The 23295-nt window shown below is 42.3% G+C and overlaps 1 protein-coding gene and 1 long non-coding RNA gene across 2 annotated transcripts; both read left to right on the top strand.

Annotated features, from left to right (window-relative positions):
* Nucleotides 1-4024: 4024 nt before the first annotated feature.
* On the top strand, nt 4025-5064 carry LOC113009812 (uncharacterized). Its single transcript, XR_003270251.1, has 3 exons — nt 4025-4369; nt 4531-4691; nt 4959-5064. It is a non-coding gene; the product is annotated as an uncharacterized LOC113009812 (long non-coding RNA).
* Nucleotides 5065-7436: 2372 nt separating this feature from the next.
* Nucleotides 7437-23190, top strand: LOC113009253 (tetraspanin-8-like). Its single transcript, XM_026147457.1, has 9 exons — nt 7437-7496; nt 9534-9584; nt 11880-12005; nt 12113-12187; nt 12738-12824; nt 13165-13299; nt 22285-22317; nt 22407-22490; nt 22975-23190. Exons 1-9 carry the CDS (start codon nt 7437-7439, stop codon nt 23059-23061), a joined length of 738 nt encoding a protein of 245 aa, XP_026003242.1. The 3' UTR covers nt 23062-23190.
* Nucleotides 23191-23295: the final 105 nt, after the last annotated feature.

Here is a 23295-nt window from a genome sequence, read left to right as displayed (position 1 = left end):
GGAGGCGAGGTTAATGCTGATTGAGTCAAAACCATTGCTTTGGCCTGGTGGCGTTTCTCAACAACAACTATGAACATGTTGAAAATAACTGAACCGTGCTTTGAAATACCCTATTACCCCCTTAAAATTGTTTTAGCTGAAAATGTAGCGGTTTAATCTTCAGATATCTGGTTGGTTTGTCCTATTTCCAAAAGTGCTTCAATGATTTTGGAGATGTCTGCCCAGCCCAGTCACATGGCAAAGCATGTGATAGACCCACTCGCCTATTAAACCGCAGACAACTGCCATACACAACTGGTAGACAACTGTCCTAAAACTCTGCTGACTGTCACCTTGTCATGATCTGCGTGGCAGATCGTCTGGAGGAGGAGGATTTGAACCCAAACGCAAGCATGGACAATAGCGTAGTTGTGAGAAAATTTATTAACAATGAAAGGCAAAATAAAAACCAAAGCAGAGCATTGCAGGGAACTATGCAAACAAAAACCTAAACTGGGAACAGCTACAAAATAACAATGAAAAGAACAAAAACCTGCAATGAGAAACTTGAAACATGAAAACCTGAGGTGTGAAACCTTGGAACATGGAGAAACACACGGCAGAAATACAGGGGTAGACACACAGACGAACCCGCGACTACAACAACTGGGAGCCTCGACCCAGTGACGAACCTCAAAGTGGTAATCTTGCAATGTCTCCAACCACCGGGCTAGCTGTCACTCCGGTTCTTTAAAGCTGAGCAGCCAAGTGAGGGACGCATGGTCTGTGCGCAGGAGGAACTTCTTCCCGTAGAGCTGGCGATCGTGGCTCAAGAGTTCAGTTATTTTTAACATGTTCGTCTTGTAATCGGAAGGTTGCCAGTTCGAGCCCCGGCTCAGACAGCCTCGGTCGTTGTGTCCTTGGGCAAGACACTTGCCACCTGTTGCCTACTGGTGGTGGTCAGAGGGCCCGGTGGCGCCAGTGTCCGGCAGCCTCGCCTCTGTCAGTGCGCCCCAGGGCAGCTGTGGCTACAATGTAGCTGCCATCACCAGTGTGTGAATGGGTGGATGACTGGATGTGTAAAGCGCTTTGGGATCCTTAGGGACTAGTAATGCGCTATACAAATACAGGCCATTTACCATTTACTAATTTAAAGTAACTTACCCAACACTGATGGTTACATGCATTCATTGCTAAGAACTTCGCCACACACTAAGCGTGGGCTCATCTTCTATGCCACTCCAAAAAGAATCCAAACTTGATATAATTCAAATCATATTTCCTCACTGTTTTGTAGTGGTGCAACGGATCAAAACTCTCACGGCTCGGATCGGATCACGGTTTTAAGTCATGGATCAGATCAATTTTCGGATCAGTAAAAAAAGAAAAAGACAAAAATTGAACATTTACTTTTTTACTTATTGAACTATGTTTTGCCTGTTAAAAACATTAAACTCTAGGCTCAGTCCACGCAATTATTAAAAAAAAATTAAGGTACAATATAGGTCAGTATAGGGCTTTGTATCTACCACTCAATTCAATTCAATTTTATTTATAAACCGCCAAATCACAACAACAGTCGCCTCAAGGTGCTTTATATTGTAAGGTAGACCCTACAATAATACCGCTCATTATATCGCACTCCGGTGTGATATAATGAGCTGTCACGGTCACGTAGCTTTCCGTTGACCTGGAGGTCCACCCATTTGTATGGGTTAGGGCAATAGAAGATGCCTGGGACAGTTCAGCCATAACTTAAATCTTTTCCTGCTCATACATGCCTGGAATGATCTTGCCATTAAAGTGGATGCGCAACGGGATATCATGGCATGGCTCAAGCACCTTCATCATAGTTTAAACCCCTTGTTTTGGACAATGGAATACAGCCTCTCATCTGCAGCTAAACACCCCAGTAGCTTTTGTAATAGCTTTAGCCTGGTCGGACTGGGCAGGAAAGGGCTGCTTAAATACCTTAAATCTGTTTATATGGGCTTCCCCAGATAGCAAGACGACATTGAATTGATGTTGATTTTTCATCCGATCCGTCGTTACGGTCAGGGTTGAAATGCCAATCTTATAACAACATTGAAATACTGTGGTAAACCGACGGTCTTACTATAGGGACATTGTAATGATGTTGATTTACCGTTGTTTTTTTGTCATTGATATTTGATCTATTTGTAGTCGACCAGGTGGCAACAACAACATCGAGAAAATGTCTATTTATAGTTGACCATCATTCCGCGCCGGTCACCATCAAAAAGCCATTGATTTGTAGTTGAGCGTTAAATTGCATTGCAACTGAGCGGGTATAAAGTACTGGAGAAAGTAGATTTATTGTTCTTTTGTTATCAATGATTTCTGGTCTAGTTCACCAGCTTTAAAAAATCGTGTCGACGTGCAATTTATGTATAGTTGACTGGGAAATTACAGCAGGGATCACTTGGACTATTCCACAGCACCCCTCTCACAGTGGTACATCCCTCCAGGTAACCAAAACTTTAGACTCAGTTCGAATGCTCATGCGGCATGCCCACGTGACTGTACGTTGCATGCTCACCTAACTTTACGTTGCATGCGTACATGACTTTCCGACACAGCTTTGCAATCTCCCCAGCATGCAGTCTGATGTCGATGTCTTCCCTATAGATGGTATGCTTTTAAAATAGTTTTAAAGCTGCATCACAATGTCATTGTACTCTTATCTTCAAAACACCAATTTATACTCCTGAATGTCATCTTGTTGTGATTTTTTTTCTGTAGATTCCAGAGACTCTGTGAGGCCACTATTACAAGGCAAGTTTGAAAATCTTGGAATTTCACAGTTTACATGGTATAAATGGTAAATGGCCTATATTTGTATAGCGCTTTTACTAGTCTCTAAGGACCCCAAAGCGCTTTACACATTCAGTCATCCACCCAATCACACACACATTCACACACTGGTGATGGCAAGCTACATATACAAATATCAAATATATGTGACAGGCAAAAACTAGTAAACACTTTTAACAGTTACAACAACTACCGTAATTGTCGGGCTATAAGCCGCTACTTTTTGCACAAGCTTTGAACCCTGCGGCTTTTAGTCAGTTGCGGCTTTTTTATGGATTGTCCAAGATTTTTGTGATATCGTAAGAGGATTTATTTTGTTTGTTCCGCTGTTGTACGGCACTACGTTGACTGGCAGGAGGGCATGTGATCAGACACACAGTATCGGGGTTCAAGAGTGGTATGTTGGTCATGTGTCCATTCGCCAGGCAACATAGTGCTGTACAAGTAGCGCGAAAAACAAACTTCAAATTAACGCTACGCGTTCAGCGGGAGTCGTGGATGACGAGCGGCGATAAACTTGCGAAAAGCAAGTTATGCTCAACTCCACCGGTGGAACCTGACAGCGTGGAAAAGTGTGAAAACATCCATGATCACCAACGGATTTCAAAGGGCTGGACTGCTGCATGATGGAGAGGAAGACACCGCCACGGCCCTTCAGAGGGGGTTCGACTCTGACACTGACAATGAGGATTTCTTTGGTTTTGTAAGTGACAACGAATGAAAGAAGCTGAGAGTGGATGACGTAGCCATCCTGAGCCTGTTCGTATTCGACACTGGAGGAGAGGACTTTGGTGGTTTTAGTGCGCAGGAAGATGGTGGTGAATGACTGACTTTTCTTCTTGTTAAAGCCATGTCACTGCACCTGAGCCTAAAAGGTAGGCTGAATCTATTTTTCTGGTGTGCTGTAGGTTATTGTTATGTACTACATTTGTTACTCATTTATGAAGCACAGTACATGTTTCGTACTTGTAATTACTGCTACTTGTACATATACCTAAAAAGTTATGCAAATATGTACCCATAACTTGTTTTTCAAAATATTAATAAAAGTGATGTCTCCAAACAGCCATCTCTTTCCTGACAATTCCCTTTGTGCATATTCTCTTACATATGATAAGTCAACATTGAAACACCTGCGGCTTTTGGTCAGGTGCGGCTAATGTATGTACAAAACAGGATTTTCCACTGATTTTAGCTTGTGCGGCTAATATTCAGGTGCGCTTTGTAGTCCGGGAAATACGGTAATATTTGAATGCAGAATGTTACACCATCACTTATGGATATATTCGTTTTTCGCCTCCCACTGCTTAAGCCATTAATCTTTCTAGAATTGTTCTTTGAAACAGATGCGACCTCACAAAAGATGTTAACGATGCTGTCAGACCTGACCAGAGCAGTTAACGAACTCCGTGAGGAGGTCAGAGCCAACCGCCATCCCTGCTGCAATGAATCTGTAGATGCTGGGGTATTGCCTCTGGATTTGCCTTTGCACAACATTGAGGAGCTAAACAATGCAGGGGCAGCCCTTCAATCACCGGAGGCAAATAAGGCAATGGTAAGTATATAAAGGTTATGTACACTTTGTAACTATAAAGTGTAATAGCTATCAGATTTGATTAAAATACATAACATGCCTGTTGATTAAACACACAAGCACTTGCGTACACATTTAAGACATGAGACACGCTAATTCCATCTCTTAAAATGTGTCTATAGGTGAGGCGCTTTGCCTTGATTGGAGGGACCACACTGGAGGTGCGAGTCTGCCGCACCGCCAAACGAGCTGGCCTCGGTACTCAATTGGGCAGGGAAAAAAACAAGGACCAGACAGCAAAAAATGGCATTTAAAGAGACAGCGCAGTGCAGATGCATATTTGGTAAGTTTTATCATTTATTGTAGTTTTATGAGCCTACAGTAAACAATAAAGGGATCAATTGATGTGCTGGGTGTGTTTCACATATCCTATGTCCGGTTTTTGCTCTATTACTTTGTCTTTCTTAATAACAAGACTTTCATGTCCGGTTAATCTGGAGATGGAGTCTTTGGTCTTCGGCTTGTTTTGTCAATTAACAAGAGCTTATTCATGTGCTCTAATTCACTTTTTTTGTCTTTTTTTTTCTGTGTGTGTCTATTTTTGTCCTAGATGGCCTGACGCAGCAGGTAGGGGCAAACTCTATGTCTGAGTTTGTCTTTGCTCAAGCAGTCCAGAAATGGCTCAGATATGCTCCGGATTGTAAAAATTAAAAAGTGACGTGAAACATAGAAATCTTAATAGGAAACTTTGTCTTTTAATAAAATATTTTGCAAACGATACATGTCTATTGACCTTTTTTTTTCTTTTCTGTTCTCTGTTACATGATGTGTGATGCTTTCTGTTTTTAGAACTGACTATCAGAATCAGAATACTTTATTGATCCCTGGGGGAAATTATTTTTTGTTACAGTGCTCCATTTTAAACCAACATTAAGACAAGACAGACAATACGCTAACTAAGAATAGTACAATATGTACATATATATACATACATACATAAGTCACTTATAAATAAATAGTTGGAAAAGAAACATGTGTAGTTGTAGCAGCAAACAGTATGTTAAGTGGATGCGTTGTACAGGGAGATGGCCACAGACAGGAATGATTTCCTGTGTCGTTCAGTGGTGCTTTTCGGTAATCTCAGTCTCTCACTGAACGAGCTCCTGTGACTGACCAACATGTCATGGAGTGGGTGGGAGGTGTTATCCAACATTGTCTTTATCTTGGACAGCATCCGCCTCTCCGACACCACCTTGAGGGAGTCCAGCTCCATCCCCACAACATTGCTGGCCTTACGGATCAGTTTATTAAGTCTGTTGGCATCTGCGACCCTCAGCCTGCTCCCCCAGCATGCAACAGCATAGAGGATCGCACTGGCCACAACAGACTCATAGAAAATCCTCAGCATTTTCTGACAGATGTTGAAGGACCTCAGTCGCCTCAAAAAATAGAGACGACTCTGGCCCTTCCTGTAAAGTGCTGTGGTGTTTTTAGCCCAGTCCAGTTTATTGTCAACGTGTACTCCAAGGTATTTATAGTCCTCCACAATGTCAACACTGACCCCCTGGATTGAAACAGGGGTCAAGTGTTTCCTGGTCTTCCTGAAGTCCACGATCAGTTCCTTGGTCTTTGCCACGTTGAGCTGCAGATGATTCTGCTCACACCACGTGACAAAGGAGTCGACCACAGCCCGGTACTCTGTCTCATCATCCCTGCTGATGCATCCAACCACCGCAGAGTCATCAGAAAACTTCTGAAGATGGCAGGTCTCTGTGCAGTGGCTGAAGTCTGTGGTGTAGAGGGTGAAGAGGAAGGGGGAGAGGACAGTCCCCTGTGGTGCCCCTGTGTTGCTAATCACCTTGTCAGACACACACTGTGGGAGACGTACATATTGTGGTCTTCCTGTCAGGTAATCAACAATCCAGGACACCAGGACTATTGACATGATACATTGTGAGACATTTTTTAACATATAAAGGGTGTCCAATTTGAGGAATAAGTACAATTATGTGTTTAGGTGGTTTAAATATGATGGAAACATGCAGTAGTTTAGTATTGATTAAAATACCTATAAAGAATGGTAGATTTCCAGTCATGATTTCCAGTAACTGTTGTTTCAATAAAAAGCAACTGTGCGAAAGAAGTGGAAAATCAACATCATAGTTCAACAGTGTTTCAATATTAGAATCTGACATTGTTTCGATGTCAACATTATTAGAAAATATAGCGTCGAATCAATGTCAGCTTTCAACATTGATTCAATATCAAAAACTGACGTTTCAATAACAATAAAGGGTGCAAGTGTAACGTTAGGTCAACGTCACACCTCAACGTTGATTCAGTGTTTCCTTGCTATCTGGATCCCTTCTAGTGCACACCCGTGACATATACAATTATTTAATCCTAACAAAAAAATATTGGAGACTTCCCACGTACCACCAGACATAGGTGGTACACGTATTACAATTTGAGAACGACTGCTATAGTAAATGTTGTGTGCTTTAACCTCTCTAGGCCAAGTGTTAAACTGATGCAAAGTAAACTGAGCAGCCACAGTGAATCAAGCAAAAAGTCCTTGCCATTTTAGATGAAGTGAAGGAGACTCAACTGGTTCATAGCAAGATGTTAAATGCCTTGCTGAAGTAGAAAAATTGATTTAGTTGCATAATTCCTTGAAGGGGTGGTTTTACCTCTCAAAACCCAAGACGATGTTGAGGCTCTTAATGGAAGACTGGAGGACTGCAGTCTTATCTCTGCTGTATTACGTTTACTCCCCCCCCATTCTGTTTGCCAGTGTTCTTTATACAGTAGTCAGAAATAATTCTTTGATATGTTTTTTTCTTTCAGTTTTTGTTTTGCTTCCTGTTATTAAGTTCATGAGAACTAAAGCATGTTTTTTTTTCTAACTGCATGTGTTTTATGAGGTCTTACTATAGATGTGAGGGTTTGTCCTCAGAGAAGCCTTTTGTGTTTCACTTCTGCGTCTTCCTGAATTCACATTCACTCTGTGTGTTCACAAACGGCAGAAAAGCTGCACATTCTTACACTCTGGGTTACAACCTCACTGCATCACCTCTAAAAATTGAAGATGGGGAAAATTAATGGATGTCTCAAGTGCATTTTTGTCTTCTTCAATGTGCTTTTTGCAGTAAGTGGAATCTTTATTTTTTTGTTTTTAGGATTTCATTTTGATGATTGATTTATTGATTTTTGTTATTATTTATGTTGAAGGAAAGAGAGAAACTAAAAGGATTTATTTTTCACAAGTTTATTTAAAAAAAAAGAAAATTGTTCACTTCAGTTTTATTTATGTAGCACCAAATCACAAGAACAGTTGCCTTGTGGCACTTTACATTGTAAGGTAAAGACCCAACAATAAGACATACATGCAGAAATGGAAAAACTATTTTCAGCATTCTCATATTTTAATCTAACTATGAACCACTGAAGCCTTTTTGTCTTTTACCATGGTGAAGCAGTGCTGCAAGATATAATGATTAAAAGACTGGGCAGTTAGAAGAAGCTGTTTTTCCATAATTTAGAACAAATAAATAAGGATTTATTTTTAATGCTTAGCACACATATTTCCTACTATGTTTTATTAAAATTACATTTGCTTCTAGCAATGAGCACTCTGAGTGCAAAAGTATACATATATACATAAATGTATATACATACACACACACACACACACACACACATATATATATACATATATATACACATACATACATACATACATACATATATATATATATATATATATATATATATATATATATATATACAGTATATACAGTATATACATATATATATATATATATATATATATATATATATGTATATATATATAGACAAGAAAGCTCCTTACCATGCATGGAGGGTTTCACCCCAAGTCCAGCACCCTGAGGCTGTACGCTAAGCGGAAGGAAGGGGGCCGGGGACTGGTGAGTGTCAGCACCACAGTCCAGGATGAGACAACGAACATCCAAGAATACATTGGGAAGATGGCCCCAACTGACCGAGTGCTCAGTGAATACCTCAGGCAGCAGAAACCCAAGAAAGAGGAGGGAGACGAGGAACCATCATGGAAGGACAGGCCCCTGCACGGTATGTACCACCGGCAGATGGAGGAGGTGGCTGATATCCAGAAATCCTACCAGTGGCTGGACAAAGCTGGACTGAAAGACAGCACAGAGGCTCTAATCATGGCAGCACAAGAACAAGCTCTGAGTACAAGATCCATAGAGGCTGGGGTCTATCACACCAGGCAAGACCCCAGGTGCAGGCTGTATAAAGATGCCCCAGAGACAATCCAGCACATAACAGCAGGGTGCAAGATGCTAGCAGGCAAGGCATACATGGAACGCCATAACCAAGTGGCCGGCATAGTGTACAGGAACATCTGTGCCGAGTATAACCTGGAAGTCCCGAGGTCAAAATGGGAGATGCCCCCAAGGGTGGTGGAGAATGACCGAGCTAAGATCCTGTGGGACTTCCAGATACAGACGGACAAAATGGTGGTGGCTAAACAACCGGACATAGTGGTGGTAGACAAACAGAAGAAGACGGCCGTAGTGATCGATGTAGCGGTTCCGAATGACAGCAATATCAGGAAGAAGGAACACGAGAAGCTGGAGAAATACCAAGGGCTCAGAGAAGAGCTCGAGAGGATGTGGAGGGTGAAGGTAACAGTGGTCCCCGTGGTAATCAGAGCACTAGGTGCGGTGACTCCCAAGCTAGGCGAGTGGCTCCAGCAGATCCCGGGAATAACATCGGAGATCTCTGTCCAGAAGAGCGCAGTCCTGGGAACAGCTAAGATACTGCGCAGGACCCTCAAGCTCCCAGGCCTCTGGTAGAGGACCCGAGCTTGAAGGATAAACCGCCCGCAGGGGCGTGCTGGGTGTGTTTATTTTGGTTTTTTTTACATATATATATATATATATATATATATATATTCTGTATTGGTCAAACCTAACCAATGGGCAGATCGACCAAAGTTTAAACTTGAAATTCTCTGTGGTACTGTTTATCTTTTGTTTCTTTTGTTTTGAAACATTTTTAAAACAAGTCCCTGATGAATTTATCTTTTAAAGAATAAATGTTTCCTTGGTACATTTAGGCAACCATACAGGAACTCTGGTTTTGCTATTGCAGATGACATGATCTGAGTCTCTTTCCTCAGATAGTTGGATTTGGGCTGATTTACGGATTGCTACAGACCTCTACCCATAAGGTAAACAGTCTCATTAATTTTTCAGTTTTTAATTAGAACAAAGCAGATTGCTGATTTTTTTAAGTGTCACTTTCTTTTAAAATGTTTCCTTTTAACATGTTTAATATATCCACATTTTATTCCCCAGCATGCTACCGACCTGTTGTTAGTTAACAAAATATGTTTCAAAATGTTCCTCCAGTTGTTCCTTTTTTCCATACTATTTTTCGAACAATTTGTCAAGCCTTTTGTTACCTGACCCCAACTGTTTTGCAATGTGTTGCCATTTTTAGTACAGAAGTACAAGAACATGACATACAGTAGTGTCATATAAACCATTAACAGAAAAAGGTAGTACACAAGCCTTGAGACGACTGTTGTGATTTGGCACCAGTGTTGGGAAGGTTACTTTTAAAATGTATTCCACTACAGATTACAGAATACATACGCCAAAATGTATTCTATAACGTATTCCGTTACGTTACTCAATGAGACTAACGTATTCTGAATACTTTGGATTACTTAATATATTATCATGCTTTTTACAACTACGTGAATGTACTATTGCTGTGTGATTTATTACTGTTACTGAAGGTCCGCGACTCCGAACTGTAGTAAACGGACCTCTGACTAATACGTCGGTTCCGTGTTGGGCTTGTAGCTGAAAAATAGCTTTACTTTGTTGTCTGGGTCACCTTTGCTTGTGAGAGACAGAGAGAGGCGTTGAAAGGCTGCTCCAATGGAACTTATTGTTTCGTAGGAAAACATGAACACAGTGTACAGTCGAGTTTTAATAGCTTACTTACAACTGGGCTCGCCAGGCACTCTTCTTGGCTGCAGTGGTTATTATTATATTTACATGCTTCCAGCTCCCGTTTTTGTTTGATGACAACTCGTACTTTTCCACTCTCCCTTTTCTCCCTCCTCGCGCTCACAGACACATAATGGGTATGGCGATCCATTCTCCCTGCAGCACGGACTACACTGCCTATGATGCTACATTCTTTAGGGCTATACCTGTAGCATTCTGCCTATTAGCTTTTTTTTTTTTTTTTTTTTTTTTTTTCTAAATGACATCAGAAACAGCAGTATTTTTTTTAAATAAATAGGACAGGGGGAATGAATGAGAGAAAGAGGGGGAGAAAAAGAAAGAAAACCAAAGGGGAGAAGAGACGGTGAGAAGGGGGGGGAAGAGAGAGAAAAAAAAAAAGAACTCCTGGGTCACCTGTATGGAGAAAAAAACAAACAAACAAAAAAAACAAACAGAGGAGACAGCAAACAACAAAGAGCAACATAATAATAGAGAAAACAAAGCACCATCACAATAAACTAGCTAGTCATAGATATCAATATTTACTAAATAATAAACGATATTGTGCAGCACGCAAGATAGACAGCGCACAGTGTGCTTTGAGGCAGCAGCCAAGAAAGCTGTAGTCCGCATCTGTGAATACCCATGTGTGCATACCTGTGTGGATCAGCATGCTTGCATTCCAAAGGTTTCTCCATGTAATGATCTGCTAGGGAGTGTGGGGGGGCCACAGCCCCGTCCTCCAGGGTGTGAAGCGGGTATGGAGGAGATCAAAACTCCAGACATCCAGAGGCCCCCAGAACACAAGAGACCATGGAAGACCAACAGAGGGGCAGCCGCGCCACTGTTCCAGTAAGAGCTGAGGAGAGTCCCTGCCTATTAGCTTTACACAACAACAACAACAAAAAGGCGCTTTCTCACCCAGGAAACACACAGTCGCCATGGCAACCATAATGCTGCCGCCTGGAACAACAGAACATAGTTGTCAAGCAAAACCGAAACAGTCCTGACCCGCGACAAAATGAAACAGGAAAATACCGCCATGTAATCCATTTATTTTAACAAAGTAACTGTATTCTAAATACCACCTTTTTAAATGGTAACTGTAATGGAATACAGTTACTCATATTTTGTATTTTAAATACGTAACGGCGGTACATGTATTCCGTTACTCCCCAACACTGTTTGGCGCTATATAAATAAAATGAAATTGAATTGAATGAGCTGGCCTCTTCACTCAGGAATGCTACTTGCTGGGTGGTGAGTTGCAGGTTGGTCCTCGTATGGCCTGGTTCAGGTTTTGAAATGCTTCTTGTGTGACCTATGGTAGCATGGGGGGGGGGGGGGGGGGGGGGGGGGGGTTGGGATAGTCAGTCTAACATGGACCGGACAGTCATGTCTAAAATGTTATTTTGGTTTTTTTTTTTTTTTTTTTTTTTTTTCATTTGAAGAACTAAATAATTTTCCAGATTAATCCATTGTTGGTGTCCTTTCCTATCATTCAGGAGGAGTTCTCATCACTTGATTTGCCAGACATGATTTGGGGTTGGTTGTTTGCCATCGGCGTCCTCGGTATTTCCTCTCTGGGAATCTTTGCTACGTGCTGTGAGTCAATCATCGGCCTCAAACTAGTATGTACAACTCCACATCAAACAAGATAACAAGCTGATGCTGTGTTAATTTTATAGTTATTAGAACAATAACTGTGGATGCTCTTTGTATTGTTTTGTTTGTACAGTTTGCAAGCTTCATGGGGATTGGAATGATCATCATGTTTTATGGTGGCATCAATGTAGCGACAGGAAGAAATGAGGTCATCTTGTCTTTTCTTTCTTAATTCTGCTGTGTTCTCCATTGCTGTCTGATCAGCTACATTTAGTATTTCCATCTGTTATCTTGCCGCTAGACTTAATTTTTATGTTTTGGAGATAAATTACCTTCATTGTCTTTCTGCAGTATGCTTTTTATATCTCAGTCTTAATAACTCACAATAACCAACACACTACCAAGTGATCAGTTTACTCAACCGTCCTAGTTGGCCATGACCATGGGACTTAAGAGGTACTTTAAAAAGAAAGCAAGTAGCATTTCAGAGAATGAGGATTCAGTCAAAATATTTCAGGAAGATACAAATAAAATCAGAAAGTGTAACTGCTGTAAGAGGAACCATTGAAGGGCCTCTTGGTTATGAGTGGACATATTATTGCTTAAGCGTCTGCTGTCTCATAATCCATAACATTATTATTGCTTCATCTTTCCCTCTGCTTTCTCTGTGCTTTTTGGCCTGCTGTGTCTGTCTGTCTTGAGGAGAATATATTCTTCATTTCTCTACCATTATACTAAAATGTTATTTTCTTTTCCAGATAGAGACTGCCCTCCAGAATGAACTACAAAAGGCCAACATAAGAGAAGAAGTCATTAGAAGTATGGTTGAGAAGATACAGTCAAATGTAATGTTTTTTGCACTATTTACCCCAATAATAGTAGTCTTTCTACTGGCCCTAGTGGATTTTGTTGCAACTGTGCTTTTACAAGTAGTCAACACAGAACTTGTAAGTTACCTAAACATAACAGTAGCACTGGAAGGGCCCAGAGGTGAACAAGGACCAACCTTAAAGGGGAGATCAGCCAAGATTGGAGTCAAAAAACATTTTGATTGCACCATATATTGACTGAATTGTTTTGCAATGATATTTACATTACAGTCACTATATTGATAAAAAACAGAATAGTGGAGAATTTTGTTGAGTATTTCCTGTTGTTTAAAGTCAATCTCTTGTTTGTTAACAGTTTCATTGCTGTGGAATTAGGAACGCCACAGACTGGGGTAATAATATCCCTGACTCCTGTGAATGCATTTCTTCAAATACTGGATCAGCAATGAATGGAAGATCCAACTCACTTAGATGCAAATCCAAGCCTCAGGTTGGTTTTACAGAATAGAACTATAATGTCAAGCTGAAAAGCAAATTGTTCATAAAACAATTTCATGACTAAATGTGTTGTGATTTTGGGTGTTTTTATATGTCAAATGATCATTAAAGCTATCATTGTCGCTGCTAATTTATTTTACCTTTTTTTTCTTTCTTTCCTCCCTCCCTCTTTCTTGCTCACATTCCATTCATATTTTTTTCTCTCCCCCCACAGTAATTGATAAAATCCAAAAAGAACAGTTAACCTAGTTGTCTCTGAACTCATGTGTCATTAGGCTCTTAACATTGTGTACGCAATGCCTTTATGTGTTTCAGTGTTAACATTTTTTTTGTTTATTTCTTTATCTGTGCGTTTTGTTTAATTTTCTTTCCTTCCTCCTACCATTGTCACATCTGTTTTATTTGGGAAGATTGCACACAACAGCAATATTAAGCAGTTCCAAATTATACAGTGGGGCAAAAAAGTATTTAGTCAGCCACCGATTGTGCAAGTTCCCCCACCTAAAATGATGACAGAGGTCAGTAATTTGCACCAGAGGTACACTTCAACTGTGAGAGACAGAATGTGAAAAAAAAATCCATGAATCCACATGGTAGGATTTGTAAAGAATTTATTCGTAAATTAGGGTGGAAAATAAGTATTTGGTCAATAACAAAAATACAACTCAATACTTTGTAACATAACCTTTGTTGGCAATAACAGAGGTCAAACGTTTACTATAGGTCTTTACCAGGTTTGCACACACAGTAGCTGGTATTTTGGCCCATTCCTCCATGCAGATCTTCTCGAGAGCAGTGATGTTTTGGGGCTGTCGCCGAGCAACACGGACTTTCAACTCCCGCCACAGATTTCCTATGGGGTTGAGGTCTGGAGACTGGCTAGGCCACTCCAGGACTTTCAAATGCTTCTTACAGAGCCACTCCTTTGTTGCCCGGGCGGTGTGTTTTGGATCATTGTCATGTTGGAAGACCCAGCCTCATTTCATCTTCAAAGTTCTCACTGATGGAAGGAGGTTTTGGCTCAAAATCTCACGATACATGGCCCCATTCATTCTGTACTTAACACGGATCAGTCGTCCTGTCCCCTTGGCAGAAAAACAGCCCCATAGCATGATGTTTCCACCCCCATGCTTCACAGTAGGTATGGTGTTCTTGGGATGCAACTCAGTATTCTTCTTCCTCCAAACACGACGAGTTGAGTTTATACCAAAAAGTTCTACTTTGGTTTCATCTGACCACATGACATTCTCCCAATCCTCTGCTGTATCATCCATGTGCTATCTGGCAAACTTCAGACGGGCCTGGACATGCACTGGCTTCAGCAGCGGAACACGTCTGGCACTGCGGGATTTGATTCCCTGCCGTTGTAGTGCGTTACTGATGGTGACCAGTCTGGTGCAGGTCTACAATACTTTTCCTGGTGTCCTTCGAAAGCTCTTTGGTCTTGGCCATGGCGGAGTTTGGAGTCTGACTGTTTGAGGCTGTGGACAGGTGTCTTTTATACAGATGATGAGTTCAAACAAGTGCCATTCATACAGGTAACGAGTAGGGGACAGAAAAGCTTCTTACAGAAGACGTTACAGGTCTGTGAGAGCCAGAGATTTTCCTTGTTTGAGGTGACCAAATACTTATTTTCCACCCTAATTTACGAATAAATTCTTTACAAATCCTACCATGTGAATTCATGGATTTTTCTTTCACATTCTGTCTCTCACAGTTGAAGTGTACCTCTGGTGCAAATTACTGACCTCTGTCATCATTTTAAGTGGGGGAACTTGCACAATCGGTGGCTGACTAAATACTTTTTTGCCCCACTGTATCTACTCTATAAACCAATCCAGTGACCACATTCAAATTCATCAGCAGTTTTCAAGACTCCTATCAAAAACAATAAAAGATTACTTAAATTAATGGTTGACAATACAGCTATCAGTTATAGGACGTATTAACACCATAAAGTTGATGATATTACCTAAACTCAACTATTTATTCACAATGATCCCTATTTAACCCGCAGAAGCTTTTTTTTCACTATTCTGGACACAATAATAACTTCATTCTACTGGAAAAACAAAAACTCCAGAATAAAACTAAAAATATTACAAAAGTCAAAAGTCCAAGGAGTCCTAGAAGCACCAAATTTCAACTACTACTTCTTAGATAACCAACTACAATACCTTATCAAATGGATGCATTCAACCCATCACCTTCATCCAGGTCTAGACAATCTGATTATAAAGATCGATTAATCAAAGATTTACCATTTATCAGGAATACAATCACACATCACAACGGCTTAAAACCACTGCAACAGCAAACACTGTCAGCTTGCTGGAAGATTAATAAAATAAAAAACACTATATTCTCACCTACAACTCAAACACCCATATGGAATAGCCCTTACATCACTGCAAATAAATTACCCTGATAGGCATTAAATGGAAAGAAAAAGGCATCACACACCTCCGCCACATATTTTATCAGAATAACTTCTTAACATTTCAACAGTTCATTGACATATACAGGATTGACAGAAAATTATTTCGTCAACATAACCAACAAAAACACTCCATCAAAGCAAAATAAGTATCAATAACACTAACGTAGGACAACCATCACTAATAAACAGCATCAATAAAATTGCAAAGTCACAAAAACCACCCTTAAAACCAAATAAACTACTATCCTCTAATGATAATGCACCTCACGCTCAAATTAACAAATGGGAAAAAGACTCCATCATCCAGACAGATAATCAGTTTTGGAGTAGAGTCTGCAATAACATTTTTAGCATGTCTAACAACACCAACATACAAGTAATACAATATAAAATCATACTTCACTAGCTAGGCCCACGTCTTTATTTTAGATTTGACAGCGTTTTAGTAGATACAGGGAGTGCAGAATCATTAGGCAAGTTGTATTTTTGAGGAATAATTTTATTATTGAACAACAAACATGTTCTCAATGAACCCAAAAAACTCATTAATATCAAAGCTGAATGTTTTTGGAAGTAGTTTTTAGTTTGTTTTTAGTTTTAGCTATTTTAGGGGGATATCTGTGTGTGCAGGTGACTATTACTGTGCATAATTATTAGGCAACTTAACAAAAAACAAATATATACCCATTTCAATTATTTATTTTTACCAGTGACACCAATATAACATCTCCACATTCACAAATATACATTTCTGACATTCAAAAACAAAACAAAAACAAATCAGCAAGCAATATAGCCACCTTTCTTTGCAAGGACACTCAAAAGCCTGCCATCCATGGATTCTGTCAGTGTTTTGATCTGTTGACCATCAACATTGCGTGCAGCAGCAACCACAGCCTCCCAGACACTGTTCAGAGAGGTGTACTGTTTTCCCTCCTTGTAAATCTCACATTTGATGATGGACCACAGGTTGTCAATGGGGTTCAGATCAGGTGAACAAGGTGGCCATGTCATTAGTTTTTCTTCTTTTATACCCTTTCTTGCCAGCCACGCTGTGGAGTACTTGGACGCGTGTGATGGAGCATTGTCCTGCATGAAAATCATGTTTTTCTTGAAGGATGCAGACTTCTTCCTGTACCACTGCTTGAAGAAGGTGTCTTCCAGAAACTGGCAGTAGGACTGGGAGTTGAGCTTGACTCCATCCTCAACCCGAAAAGGCCCCACAAGCTCATCTTTGATGATACCAGCCCAAACCAGTACTCCACCTCCACCTTGCTGGCATCTGAGTCAGACTGGAGCTCTCTGCCCTTTACCAATCCAGCCACGGGCCCATCCATCTGGCCCATCAAGACTCACTCTCATTTCATCAGTCCATAAAACCTTGGAAAAATCAGTCTTGAGATATTTCTTGGCCCAGTCTTGACGTTTCAGCTTGTGTGTCTTGTTCAGTGGTGCATCCCTCTGCAAGATATCTCACTATTTTTGACTTTTCTGTGCCTGTCAAGTCCTTCTTTTGACCCATTTTGCCAAAGGAAAGGAAGTTTCCTAATAATTATGCACACCTGATATAAGGTGTTGATGTCATTAGACCACACCCCTTCTCATTACAGAGATGCACATCACCTAATATGATTAATTGGTAGTAGGCTTTCGAGCCTATACAGCTTGGAGTAAGACAACATGCATGAAGAGGATGATGTGGACAAAATACTCATTTGCATAATAATTCTGCACTCCCTGTATAGGTAAATGGCTTGGATGTGAATTCAGCTGCGGTTTGGGGAATTCCTCGAACGGGACTGGTCGTGGTTCCCGGGCCTAGCAGATCCCCATGTACTAAACAGAAGTGAAGGAGTTAAAGAAGAGGGAGGGTAGGGCACGTAAACGAGAATGAACAGCTTGTAGAACTGGGGGAACATATATAGATGAGAACCGGAAGGAGTGCGTTTTGGAGGCATGGTACCTCTCCTGAAATTCCGATACTTTATCTCCAATAGGACTTAGTGAATAAGACATTTGCACAAACTGCACACTCAACACCACTGATGAACACCTTCAAGCATTCTGGCTCTGTCCACCAATACAAAACGTCTGGAAAGAAATAACTACTAAAATATCCCAAATCCTTGACCACCTCTCCCTCTGTTTACTTGGCGATATGGAAGAACTAAACAAACTCCAAATATATCAAAACACCTCTGCTTGTGGTCCTGATTATTGCCAAGATACTGCTCAACTGGAAAAACTTCTCTTTAGGCTCTCGGAGGAGGCGGACGCACTTTTTCTCCTCTCCTCTCCCTTATCTTCCCTGCTTATGTCCTTGTCTAGTCTCATGTTTTTTGTATTACTTTCCCTGGAACACACTCTCACAGTCTGTTTCTAAAACCTAAAGAGAATTATGGATTTGATCAACTGGTCTCTGAATGCTATTGACACCCTTTTCTCAATGAGAAGTCTGGGCTCGGGAGAGCCCGAGTGCCCTGGAGGTACTTTCCCTGCCGGATACACGATGGACGGATTGAGAGACCAGTGTCGGAGTGTTAAAGAACAGCTTTGAAATTCTCATGAGTTGTTGCAAAAGAAAAATTACCATCATAATCCGGCAACCCCTTCGGTGCCAGCTGTGGGCTCAAGGCTGGAGCCGAACAAAAACTCCCTGATAACGACTGTGTTGAGTCTGTTCCTTCCCATTCCATGCAAGGCCACCTGGGTTGGCTGGAAGACTATTTACTTAGCCTGGCAGGGTGAAGGACACTGTCTCAGCTGAACTATGGACACGCAAACACATACATATACTGATACTGATAACCACTCACTGACGCATCACCCTCCCTGCCCCGGATCCAACACCACCTCCAACGCTTACCTCCCCTCTGATGTGGACATCGGGTCAGCTGGAGGCGCAGTCGAAGATTGCAGCGGTCCCAGATCAGATGTACACACTGGAACACTTTCCCATGCTGCTTGTCTGTGTTTATTGTCCTATGGTGTGTTGATATCTGTGCATTCCTGTATTATCCTTTTGTGTTACACATTTTGTTTCTTTTGTTTTTTTCTTCGCTACCTAGCCTGACCTGTCTCCCTAATGTGATGTTTGTGTATTGTATGTACGGTCGGCAAGGTCTGTCATCTCGGTTGTGGGCAAAAGACCTGCAACTGACAAATAAAGGCTATCTCTCAAAAAGATCACCACATTACAATGGGTAGGCCTCCTCACACAAGTAGGGTAAACAGAGAGGCCCAGACCTCCCTCTAAGGGAGATCTCTAAGGGAGAGGCCAGCCACCCTTCGAATTAAGCTCATTTCCGCAATGTCGTTCTTTTGTTCACTACCAAAAGTGCCCAAAAGAACTCGTGACCCTGAGGGTACGGACAAAGATCGACCGATTAATTGAGAGCTTCACTTTTATAATTTTTTATTTATAAAGTTTTGCACATGTAATTTAACATATCAGGCCCAATACAGCAAGTATCAACCGATATAAAGACATATATCAAAACAGGTTGGGCCATTGAGATTCGGATGATAACAATAAAACAGAAAAAAAATAAAATAAAAAATAATAATAATAATAATAATGAGCTTCACTCATTAGCTTCACACGAGCTTCACTTTTATGCTCAGCTCTCTCTTCATCATGACGGGCCGGTACCACTGCAGCCACACCACCAATCCGTCTGTCGATCTCTGTCTCCATTCTCCCATCAACTCTTCCACTTGGGGCAGAAACTCGTCCCCGACCCGGAGTGGGCACTCCACTCTTTTCCGGCTGAGAACTATGGCCTCAGATTTGGAGATGCTAATCCTCATTCCTGCTGCTTCACACTCGGCTGCGAACTGTTCCAGTGTGAGCTGGAGGCCATCACCCGATGAAGCCAACAAAACCACATCATCCGTGAAAAGCAGGAATGAGATTCTGAGGCCACCTAAGTGAAAGCCCTCCAGCACTTGGCTGCGCCTATAAATCCTGTCCATAAAAGTTATGAACAGAATCGGTGACAAAGGGCAGCCTTGGCGGAGCCCATCACCCACGAGGAACGAGTCCCCCTTATTGCCGGCTATGCGAACCAAGCTCTTGCAATGGTTGTATAGGGATCGAATGGGCAATGGGCCAGACACCCCATACTCCTGCAGCACCTCCATAGGACACCCTGAAGGACATGGTCGAATGCCTTCTCCAAGTCCACAAAACACGTGTAGACTGGTTGTGCAAATTCTCATGCGCTGTCAAGTATCATTGAGAGGATAAAGAGCTGATCCAGTGTCCCGCGACCAGGACGAAAACCACATTGTTCATCCTGTATCCGAGGATCGACTAACAGACGGAGTCTCCTTTCCAGCACCCTGTCATAGACTTTCCCAGGGAGGCTGAGGAGTGTGATCCCCCTGTAGTTGGAACACACCCTCCGGTCCCCCTTCTTAAAAATGGGGACCACTACCCTAGTCTGCCAGTCCACGGGTACTGCCCCTGATCTCCATGCAATATTGCAGAGGCGTGTCAGCCAGGACAGCCCTACAACATTCAGAACCGTCAGGAACTCAGGGCGGACCTCATCCACGTCAGGGGCTCTGCCACCAAGGAGTTGTTTAACTGCCTCAGTGACCTCACCCCCGGAAATTTGCGGGTCATCCCCCTCAGCCCCAGACTCTGCTTCCTTCATGGAAGACGTGCCAGTGCGATTAAGGAGGTCCTTGAAGTATTCCTTCCACCGCCCAACAATTTTCTCAGTCGAAGTCAGCAGCGCTCCACCGGCACTATACACAGTACAGGTAGAGCACCGCGTTCCCCTCCTGCCAGAATCTCTTTGAGGCAATTCGAAGGTCTTTTTCCATGGCCTCTCCAAACTCCTCCCACACCCGAGTTTTTGCTTCAGCCACTGCCCGAGCAGCATTCTGCTTTGCCTGTTGGTACCTGTCAGCTGCCTCCGAAGTCCCACAGGCTAACCAAGCCCAAGAGTACTCCTTCTTCAGCCTGGTGGCTCCCTTCAACTCTGGGTACTACCATTTGGTTTGGGGGTTACTACCACGATAGGCACCAACCATCTTGCAGCCACAGCTCAGTGCAGCAGCTTCTGCAATGGAGGTGCTGAACATGGTCCATTCGGACCCATTGTCCCCAGTCTCCCTTGGAATGCTATCGAAGCTCTGCCGAAGAAGATCTCACGGACTGGGGCTCTGCTAGGTGTTCCCAGCACACCCTCACTATATGTTTAGGCACGCCAGGTCTGTCCAGCGTCCTCCCCTGGTACCTGATCCAATTCACCACCAGGTGGTGATCAGCTGACAGCTCAGCCCCTCTCTTTACCCGAGTGTCCAGAACATGGCTGCAGGTTTGGTGCTACGACTACAAAATCGATCATTGACCTGCGGCCTAGAGCGTCCTGGTGCCACGTGCACTTTTGGACACTCTTATGTTCAAACATAGTGTTCGTTATGGCCAAACTTTGGTTTGCAAGAAGTCCAATAACAAAACACCACTCGGGTTCAGATCAGGGAGGCCGGTCCTCCCAATCACGCCCCTCCAGGTCACACTGTCGTTACCCATGTGAGCATTGAAGTCTGCCAGTAGGGCACCTTCCAGCATCCCACAGGGACTCTAAAAAGGCTGGATACTCTGAGCTGCCACTTGGCGCATAAGCGCAGATGACAGTCAGTACCCGTTCCCTGACCCAAAGGTGCAGGGAACAAAACCCTCTCACCCACTGGCAAGAACCCCAACGTACAGGCAGCAAGCCGAGGAGATATTAGAATACCCGCCCCAGCCCACTGCCTCTCACCAGGGGCAACTCCAGACTAAGACAGAGTCCAGCGCCTCTCCAGGAGATTGGTTCCAGAGCCTGAGCCATGCGTTGAGGTGAGCCCGACTATATCTAGCTAGTACCTCTCAGCCTCACGCACTAACTCAGGCTCCTTCCCCAGAGAGGTGACATTCCATGTCCCAATTGCCAGTCTTGGTTGCCGGGGATCAGTCAGCCAGGACCTCTGCTCCTGGCCGCCGCACAGCGCACAATGCACCTGACCTCTATGCCGCTTCCTGAGGGTGGTTGGCCTGCAGGAGGATGGGCCCATGTCCCCTTTTCGGGCTGTGCCCTGCCGGGCCGCTCACCCTCAGGCACCCTCCCCGGGCCTGGCTCCAGGGCGGGGCCCCAGTAACCTTATCCTGGGCAGGGTAAACTGTTCCTTCGGTGATATTCTCATAAGGGTCTTCTGAATCACTCTTTGCCTGGTCCCTCACCCAGGACCAACTTGCCATGGGAGACCCTACCAGGGGGTAAAAGCCCCCAAGCAACATAGGCCCTGGCATCTCTGGGACACACAAACCCCTCCATCATGATAAGGTAGTGATTCGCGGAGGGGTATATTATATTATATTACATGAACAAGAATCGGAATTGAAGGAGATTTGCATTGATGGGGGGTTGAACATGAGTATCTAACAAAGAGGCTGGTGAGTGTAATCTCACCAGAATAAAACAACCTAAAACATTAACAGACTGTTTCTATTTACATCCACATTTTGCTCTTGTGTTCTTGCAGGGAACCAGTGGCCCACATGAAATCTATGAACAGGTATTCAATCATCTGACCTACCAGCCAATCAAAACACTGTACACTGTACTGCTGGTCAGATAATTACCATTTTCTCTTCTCTTCTGCAGCCCTGCTATGACATTATCCTTGAACTTTTGAACCTTTTCTTTAACATCCTGTTTGGCTTCTTCTTTGGATTTGCTGTTATAGCAGTAAGCTCTATCGTTTTTTTATTTTATTGCCATGGTTACCTCTGTGTGTCACTGACTCTGTTGTTCTTTAAGATTTTGTCAAAATCACCTTTGACTCCTTTAACCTGTACATTCAATAACTGTTCAACAGTGAAAAATCATTTTAACATAGTACTTGACTCTGGTCAATGGACTGCTAATCAAACAAAATATGGAATTTGAAGATGTTATTCTGATCTCTGCGTTACAGTCTTTATTGTCCACTTTTTTGGCCACTTTGTTGCAAACTTGATAAGCCAAAACGTTTACATTTCAAATGTTTTTTCTTTTTAATTTAATCTATAATATTCATTTATCTTATGTAGCTTATTAGCCTCCTGATTTCAACTTTAACTAGCATGAAGCTGGAAACTCTTCAGCTTTAGACTAAAAGCCAGTCATTACAGTGTTGGAGCAGTACATACAAACAATACATTTTGATCATTCTTCTTCTCTGTCTTTATAGCTGCTGGGCCTGCTCATTACCATCTGCATGATTAATCAGGTCAAAAGTGACGACAGTAGAGGATCCATGTACTTGAGGAAATATTAAAGGGAGCCACCACACCACATGTCCTCTGGCCTTTGGGTTATAGTGCATCAACAGGAGTCGTGATCAGGATGTCACCTCGTTTTTATTTCACTGTGTTTTACTCACAAAAAAAAGAGAGAGTGAGAAAAGAAAAAAATAGTAATATGTGCTTTGTAAGTAATGTCTTTCTTTTCCTTCCAGTTTTTTAACATACCAAGCATAGCTTTAAAAGCAAAAATTTATTTTCTGAAAAGC

Source organism: Astatotilapia calliptera, chromosome 17, assembly GCF_900246225.1.
Source record: "Astatotilapia calliptera chromosome 17, fAstCal1.2, whole genome shotgun sequence".
In the NCBI taxonomy this organism is placed as follows: Eukaryota; Metazoa; Chordata; class Actinopteri; order Cichliformes; family Cichlidae; genus Astatotilapia; species Astatotilapia calliptera.
Note: the sequence above shows the minus strand (reverse complement) of the source record. Positions and strands in the feature narration are given on the sequence as shown.